Below are 9,362 nucleotides of genomic sequence, written 5' to 3'. Positions count from 1 at the left end.
AGAACAAGAAGATTGTGGACTTTCCGGAAACAAGGAGTCAGTCGCCATGTTGGAAGTTGGAATGAAGATAAATACCTAAACAAACAAAACTTCCCCTAAAATAGGGGCTAATTTTCTCCCTAGCATTCATCCACACAAGCTAAATTCAGACTATGTATATATTTCTGTTCTTTTTAGTTATATTGTAAAATTTAATTACTATTATAAATTACATTTTTTGTAACAACAGACAATAAAATTTGCTTAAATCATCAAACTGTTATTTTTATCAAATTTCCCCGAAATTATTAGCTAATTTTTTCCCTAGCATTCATTAACACAATTTAAATTCAGTATTATATATATTTCTGTGCTTTATAGTTATATTATAAAATGTAATTACTTTCAAGAATTAAATTTTAATAACCATAAACAATAAAATATTTTCTAAACCATCAAACTGGTTTAGAAAACTTGTCCCGAAAATCACTAAATTTTTTTTTTTATTTTGGAATAATTCCCCTAAATGTAGACGCCATGATCTAAGTGCCAACAAGCTTAAATACAAAATATCCGATAAAATCATATGAAAATGTTATTTAAAACTATATAACAATATTAATATTAAATTAAAATATTTTTATGATATATTTATAATAATTGATCATGTTTTTAGACACATTTTACGCTCGGCACCTAAAAAAAATTTATGGACATGGCAATGGTATCGCCTCCTATTGGGTGTAAAAACAACTAATTTTGCAACTATTAACTTTTCTAATATGTAACTATTGTATAAATTTTGAATTTATGCTTAATAATTATAATTTTTATTGAATATTAAATTAATGAACTAGGAAAATTTATTATGAATAGATTTTTATGCCAATAATTCTTTATTTATCAAATAAATATGACATATTAAAGGTACATTGCAAATATAAGTTGGTAATACAAAAATCAGCTGATTTTTAGCAGGAACACGTGGCCAAAATGAAAAAAGATTATATGAATAAAAGATAGTGAAAATGTTAATGAAATTCCCTTAGATTTTATTAAAATTTAATTTTAATCAAGAATATTTGTTGAAAAGTCTGTACATTTCTCATAAATTTGATTAATCAAGGTATTTTGTTAGTTTGAATTTAGCGCCAATTTCTCAGGTGAAGCTATTTAGAGTTAAAATACCTTTGGACAATAATAGATATTTAAAAGGTAATTGTCAACTTCTTATGTAAACAATGGCAAATTACCTTTAATATCTCGCAAATATTTGGCAAGAAATTATACAGCTTGAAAAATCAAATATATATTAGTTTGTTTGTCGTCTTACTATATAAATATACTATTAAAATTATATAAAAATAAATATGCTTTGAAAGAGTAACTAAAAACTCAGGCTTAATCCTTCTCTAATATATAACTATCATTTCAACTTTAGATTCTTTGAATATAAAATATATTTTTATTGAAATTCACTTTAAAATTTGATAAATTAATGAATTAATATATAGAAATGGATATATTTTCTTTATTATTTGTAAAAAAAAAATCAAAGTTTGAAGGTATTTTTCTAAATTTTTCTGGTAAATATGAAACTGAGACTATTCTTCTTTTTCCAAATCTTTTAAGGAAAAAGACATTTACAATTTTTATTTTTATATTTGATTAAAATCAATCAAATTCTATAATAATAATTTTATCTGCAATTTTCATCTGGATTTATTATAACTGATTAAAATTGAAATATCTTTTTGCGTATTTAAGTTTTTAGATAAAAATCTCTCAACAAATTTTAATTAAATTTGTCTGGGACACCAATACTAGGTTGGTTTCCTGTGAGCGATCAGAGAAAAGTCTCCCACCATCACCAATCCATAGTTGGCCAACTCAGTGCTGCAAACTAGCCAAATCACAGCCATGTATAAGGACATGTATGAGGCCTTTGTCCTGCAGTGGACTAGAAAATGGCTCTCTCTCTCTCTCTCTCTCTCTCTCTCTCTCTCTCTCTCTCTCTCTCTCTCTCTCTCTCTCTCTCTCTCTCTCTCTATATATATATATATATATATATATATATATTTATACACACACACATACACACACACACACACACACACACATATATATATATATATATATATATATATATATATATATATATGTGTGTGTGTGTGTGTGTGTGTATCTATAAAAGATGTTGATGTTATTTAGGTGATCTTGTGTCAGCACGTACAGTTGTAAATAAAGGGTGAGGGAAAATAGGATACTCGTCCCTGTATTACTGTTAATATCTCAATTGATGTCAAAAAAAAAAAAATGTAAAGAACATTTAGGACCGTTTATATTTTGACATGTACTGTAAGGTATAATGTAGACGATACCAATGTACCTTGCTGATTGAAACTGCTAAGAATGTACTTACTGTAAGAACAGTGAGACAAGCGTCACCAAGATCAACTGATGCTTTATTCAAATGTGCATGGGAGTACATTACAAGGTGCGGACGGAAAGGTAGGATGGCGCTGGCGCCAAGTCAGAATGAATTGCCCGCCAAAATATATGTGTTTTCTTACACTTACAAATATACGAATTATGAGTTAACAGAAACATGCAATGAAATGATACATATGTCAAAATGTAGCTCTGATAGAGCGGAATACATATACATGGGAAACCACGGTGTGGCGAAAGGAGAATTCAAATAAATGAGCAGATTGTTGATTTTCTGGACGACCAAGGGAGCGGTGTCCTTACATTACAACCTCGAATATCATGCTAAATAACTTCTCCCCTATGGGCAAATTTAAGAAAAAGGACACATTTGAAGGTCATCACAAAACCGTTTAGGTTTTTCATACATTAGTCTTTGGAAATAAAGGGTGTATGGCATATAAAAAGATTTAAAATGTCATAAGATAAAAATTTTTGCAATTATTGTGCTTCTAACCGAGGAATCAACACTCCCAAGAGTAGATAAAATGTAATTAATGATAAGCATTAACTCACATCTTTTATCAATTCCTTTGTATGCTTTTCATACTACAGTATGTACAAGCGATACATGATGCGTATGTTGATATAATTTCTTTTACTCCTGCTTTCCTAAGAGATGGAACTACCCGTTTCAATAGCAGTTACTTACTTTTACTTTTAGTGGTTTATTTCTCGCCCTCCATCAGACACTAAAGGTCTGTTCAGGCGGGCCTTGGTGTGTGAAAAATAATTTCTTTCCAGTTAATATTTTGCTCTGTATCATTATCAGTTATTTCACTAGCATTTGTATTCAGGCTTAATAGTTTTCAGGTCACTATTATAACACTTTCTAAAAAGATAAGTCTTCAGGTTTTTCTCACAAGAAATGTATAAAATGTGTAATAAAAATAAAGTTCTGAATCAACATTTTTATTCTACAAAGTTTGACATGAAATTCATTGACAATAATTATCATTAGCACACGTCTGTACAAAATAATAGGTTTAAGGCATTTCAGGTCATTTTGGGATAAAACATGGATTATAATTCACACAGAAATAGTGATCAAAACCACGTCTTATCTCAGAGTAAAATGGAAGTAAATTCTTTTTTTATAAAAAAAAAAAATCACATTTAAAGAAATGAAACACCACTTTTCTTTAACATGTGAGCTATTGCAAAATATCCATCTTTCTATAGAGCACATTGCTAATTGCAGCGGTGTGTTGAAGGTGCCGTGATGGTCATTGTGAGCGGAATGAGAAAGAGATTTCCATGCTGCCGTAAGAGGCAAGCATCTTTTCCTTCATATAGAGTAAGCATATTTACACATTCATTCATATCTCATTCAAAAAAAAGAAAAAAAAAAAACTTGTCTTCAAGAGATTATTTTCATCCAAAAATATCAATTAGTAATGTTAACTTTGATTATAGTAATTTTTCTCAGCATTCCATGATACAATACCAAGTTAGCAACAACAACAAAGACTTATTGTTCAATTTCTGTACCAATAGTTTTCAATGGCTTCTTCCCCAGGAAGCACAGCCACTTTCCTAATTCCTTTTATATCTTTTTTATTCTTCTAAAAATACATCTGTAGCACTTACTAATTATGAAAGGGATATCAATATTCAACAATCTTTTAGAGCGGTGCCGTAATAAATATATACACACATACATAAATAAAGCCAAGACAGGCAGCCCAAAAGTAATTGTGGCAATGGACTAGATTACTTAAAGCATTCTCGTTACACATTCAAGCTTTTAGTTGGGGAAATGTTAGGACAATCTCCAACACCATTCTATACTTTCCCTTTCCAGAGTCTCTCTGGTTTCACTTGAAAGCTCTGATACACTTTTGGTAAGCCACAATTTGGTATTTTACCCGAACACTCACTGCCAGTATATCAAAGCAATATGCATTGCAATCGTTAATCAGAACAGTGATGAACAAACACATTAAGAGCCAGAAATTATAACAGAACATTCAATAAATCGCTACCTCATTGCAAGAGGGTCGTAACTCCAAATTTGCTAGTTTTGAGTTATATGGTGTACAAGATTGCCGAATTGATTCTGCATCTTTTGGTAAAAGAGTCGTAAATCTAGGTGAATTAGCGGCCGAGAGATGGCACTAAGAAGATTTGTGAAACATGATCAAATTCACAGGACTTAGCAACTTTCAAATACGTCTCCTGAAAAATCAGGAATTTGGAGTTACGACCCTCTTGCAATGAGGTAGCGAAATGTTCAGCAGCGTTAGCAGATGCAGTGGTAATGAGTATGTGTTGCAAGTTAATAATGAAAGACAAAAGATTATCATTTATGAACCACTGACCTAGATAAAATAGAAGTTTATCAAAAAAAAAAAAAAAATGTACAATAGCCTCAAACAATTATAACTGATTAAGTCTGGGTTCTATTAATGAGTTGGACCTACAAATTCCACAAAGTTGAGCAGTTATCAAAATATAATGCATTAGTATAAAATCAGTTTCACAATATTTGTTTAAGGCTGTCAGATTCTATTACTGGAAAATTAAATAACCATATGTATGGAGAACATTAAGTAGATGCTTAATCCTAATGTACCTACATCATGATATTTCGTGAGGTTTCATTACAGCCGCAATATTCCAAAATATTTCTATTTCCTAGAGATGAACATCAGGTTGAAAATATTTCAAAATTATAGAAGCCGTAAGACAATGATCATAGAGTTTCCAAATTCATTGTATAGTGTACTGTATTAGTGAAAAACCTTAGAAATTATATTGCTAGATCAATTATTATTATAATATATTTAAGCTGATATCTAATTTTCTTCTAAGGCACCAAAATATGCAGTAAAATGGTCTTCACTTCCATAAAAAAAGATTGAGAAAAAAGTATCACTCTAGAAATTCACTTGAGTCACCAGAAATAACTTCCCATACAAAAATATTAGATCTCTTTAAAAAGATAGGCCAAAATTTTTAAGGAACTTTCAAGATGATGAGCAAACTGTGACCCTGTGTAGATGGAAACAATACTAACTCAGGTGTGACTGAATATTTAGATTTTAATCAAAATCTAAATAGAAAAACATAACTATTCATAGACTATAGAACATTAATCTTTATTAAATTACTGAAAAAATGGAAACCCCAAATATTCAGTCAAATGAGACCCAGTATTGCTTTTCTGCCATGGAAGGTCAGCCCATCAAGGTCCAAAAGTGCACATGAGAAGGTAAAGTTGACCGGCATTGCTGGAATAGTAACTGGAGATTTGAAGTTGTATTGCAAAGGACAAAGATTATAAGAGAATCAATGGGAAGCTGTTTATAGGAAGTTGGACCTTCTCTTTTTGGAAGACTATCAGCAGCTCAAAGACGAAGCTGGGTAGAGGAAGAACAGCTCATAGGCACAGCCGGTGAAGGGCTCATGTACTTTTTTTTTGGAGAGGAACAGGTGTGACAAGCTTAGGACCACTTGTTGAGGACTGATAACTCAAAACACAGCATACACTCCACTCATGGCTCAATACACTTCACTGTAGCACCTAACTTTGCCATTAAGCCTTAATGCAAAAGTCAAAACCACAGTAGCCTACTGAAAAGCTGTCACCCATCAACAAGATCAAGAGTTCCTTACAAGCTCCTCCAGCAACACTGCGTCTCCGGCTGGCCTGTATTATATCTGAGGATGATTACCCTAATAGGTGTAATCACTCGAAATATCGAGAATCGTTATCATGTCGGTCGATCGATAAGTTAGAGAAGCCAGGCTGAGACATTCCTCCTTCTGGTGCAAACAGGAGCTCATGGATAAGTTGAGAAAAGAAGGCATCCCTTCAACAGACCTCCACTGCTCAACAATAGACGAATTATGGTTAAGGCGTTCTTCTTGTAAATATGTGATGCCAATTATGGACTAGTTAGAAAGTATTCAAAGTGAAATTTTAAAGTGGAGCCTTCTTAGTTAAGCAATTAACCCAGCATGGCACAAATTTACTTCTATCCAGAACCAACAAGTGTCATAGACAGGTAGGCAAGTGGCAACAGACGAGAGCATCATGCTGTTTGTTGAAAGATGAATCTGACTAGGATTGCTAGTGATGTTGAAATGACAAGAATAAAGTTTATTAGCTGAAATATGGCTTTTACAATGCATTGCCAGTGTTTATACGCTTCAAGATATTATCAATAATAACTTGCATGCCCTGAAGAATGACATCTTTCTTTCTAAAGCTGCCAATAATAGTCTCGTTGCTAAAGCAGATACAGTATACTATAATGTTACCGCAGAAGAATCATTTATCATGACAGTAAGACTTTCCAAGACAAACTAGCATGACTAGGATGTGAATGCCAATAGAAGCATTCTTGGGAGAATATAAGGCTATATGAACCTACAAGATGCCAGTTTTACTCAAAAGGCAATCAAGAGGGTGACAATCTATTTACAACCAATTGATTTCACAATGACTAATTTACTTCATCCATTAACTGTATAGGCTTCAGTTGAACCATTCAAAGGCACAAATTCACACCAATTTTTGTATAAAACTGAATGAAAGTGGGTGTCTGATATATCAAAGGGATTTATAAAAAGAGTTGATTTCAGTCACAAAATGAATATATAAAATTGGCAGCTGTGCTATTGTAATATTTTAATGTCTAGCCTTCCACCAGCAATGATTTGGCACCAGACAAAAGATCAAATTTCTTCTAATTCTGGAACCTATGTAAGCTTTTATTATTTACATCCAGACCCTGGATAATAATACATAACAGCAGGGGCTGGGAGCTGCCATCTGGCAGCATGCATTTCAATTAATTGGAGTAACGTTTTCCGAACAGCTGGCACTCGAACAGTAGTTAGGAATGCATCACGCGCGGCGCTCATGACCCGTGCCATTTGGTGTGGTAGCTCCACCTCAATGTCTTTCCCTACTCCTGTCAGTACGAAGAACAGGCATTCAGTCTGTCAGGACAAAGAGACAAAGATAATATTATCGTGAAAATAGACATGACATATGATTAATGAGGAATACAGCAAGTATAATCTCTATAGAAATCACAACTGTTCCTGAGGAAAGTCAACGAGTATATCATAAATCTTATGTCAACGCATTGAATACATTACAGTATTCAATATTTTTGAAATAATTACCATGAAAAATATTTAGTTCTCAAATCACATGAAAATTTGAATCAATTAACTTCAAAAGGGATGCAAATTGAAAATGAAAAAGTAATTTTAATCAATTAACTTCAAATGGGATGCAAATTGAAAATGAAGAAAAAGTAATTTTAATCAATTAACTTCAAATGGGATGCAAATTGAAAATGAAGAAAAAGTAATTTTAATCAATCGACTTCAAATGGGATGCAAATTGAAAATGAAGAAAAATTTTGATCAATTAACTTCAAATGGGATGCAAATTGAAAATGATTAAAAAGTAATTTTAATCAATTAACTTCAAATGGGATGCAAATTGAAAATTATTAAAAAGTAATTTTAATCAATTAACTTCAAATGGGATGCAAATTGAAAATTATTAAAAAGTAATTTTAATCAATTAACTTCAAATGGGATGCAAATTGAAAATGATTAAAAAGTAATTTTGATCAATTAACTTCAAATGGGATGCAAATTGAAAATTATTAAAAAGTAATTTTAATCAATTAACTTCAAATGGGATGCAAATTGAAAATGATTAAAAAGTAATTTTAATCAATTAACTTCAAATGGGATGCAAATTGAAAATGAAGAAAAAGTAATTTTAATCAATTAATTTCAAATGGGATGCAAATTGAAAATGAAGAAAAAGTAATTTTAATCAATTAACTTCAAATGGGATGCAAATTGAAAATGAGGAAAAAGTAATTTTAATCAATTAACTTCAAATGGGATGCAAATTGAAAATGAGGAAAAAGTAATTTTAATCAATTAACTTCAAATGAGATGCAAATTGAAAATTAAGAAAAAGTAATTTTAATCAATTAACTTCAAATGGGATGCAAATTGAAAATGAAGTAAAGGTAATTTTAATCAATTAACTTCAAATGGGATGCAAATTGAAAATGAAGAAAAAGTAATTTTAATCAATTAACTTCAAATGGGATGCAAATTGAAAATGAGGAAAAAGTAATTTTAATCAATTAACTTCAAATGAGATGCAAATTGAAAATTAAGAAAAAGTAATTTTAATCAATTAACTTCAAATGGGATGCAAATTGAAAATGAAGAAAAAGTAATTTTAATCAATTAACTTCAAATGGGATGCAAATTGAAAATGAGGAAAAAGTAATTTTAATCAATTAACTTCAAATGAGATGCAAATTGAAAATGAAGAAAAAGTAATTTTAATCAATTAACTTCAAATGGGATGCAAATTAAAAATTAATAAAAAGTAAATACTATACCTCTGCTAGACTATTCACAGCATTTTCTTTTAGACACACTTGGCAACACTGGGCCAGAAGGGTCAGGAGCAAAAGTCCTGGTGGTGTCTCACTATTTCTCATGCGTTTTGTCATCAATTGCACGTGACGCCGCTTGAGCTGTAATGACAATCAAGATACTGAATTGGTTGGTGATTACATAAACAAGGCAGTAATGAAAAAGATCCTTTTCCTAGAATTTAGAAGAAAATAAAAAGTACTGTATACTTATACAAAAATTTAATGTCCTTTAATCTGGAGAATTTTTATACATAGTAAAGCATGCTCTCTGACCTGGGGTTAGCCTCAGGGCGTGTATCACTCCACCTGAGGTTACCCCTCATAGAAAACGGGACTAGGGTAAACTACACAAAACTCTGGTCGGTTGGGAGGAGATCCCAGATACTCCTAAGAAAGTAGTTCGAGGTAAGTACTGTTAGGAAAAATACAAATTACTTAAAATTTGTTATTTTTTGAGGT

At 31.3% G+C, this 9,362-nt stretch overlaps 1 protein-coding gene across 5 annotated transcripts in view; it reads right to left on the bottom strand.

Moving 5' to 3' along the window:
• Positions 1–3,365: 3,365 nt before the first annotated feature.
• Positions 3,366–9,362, bottom strand: part of LOC137646493 (uncharacterized) — a 75,444-nt gene continuing 69,447 nt past the window's right edge. For all 5 annotated transcript variants that reach the window (XM_068379605.1, XM_068379619.1, XM_068379598.1 and 2 more), the window contains 2 exons: positions 8,865–9,002; positions 3,366–7,419 (listed from right to left, as the gene is read on the bottom strand). In XM_068379605.1, coding sequence (XP_068235706.1) covers positions 7,192–7,419; positions 8,865–9,002 — 366 coding nt within the window. In that variant the 3' untranslated portion in view covers positions 3,366–7,191. The remainder of the gene's footprint in view (positions 7,420–8,864; positions 9,003–9,362) is intronic.

The sequence above is a fragment of the Palaemon carinicauda genome, chromosome 1, assembly GCF_036898095.1.
Source record: "Palaemon carinicauda isolate YSFRI2023 chromosome 1, ASM3689809v2, whole genome shotgun sequence".
NCBI classification, from domain to species: Eukaryota; Metazoa; Arthropoda; class Malacostraca; order Decapoda; family Palaemonidae; genus Palaemon; species Palaemon carinicauda.
Note: the sequence above shows the minus strand (reverse complement) of the source record. Positions and strands in the feature narration are given on the sequence as shown.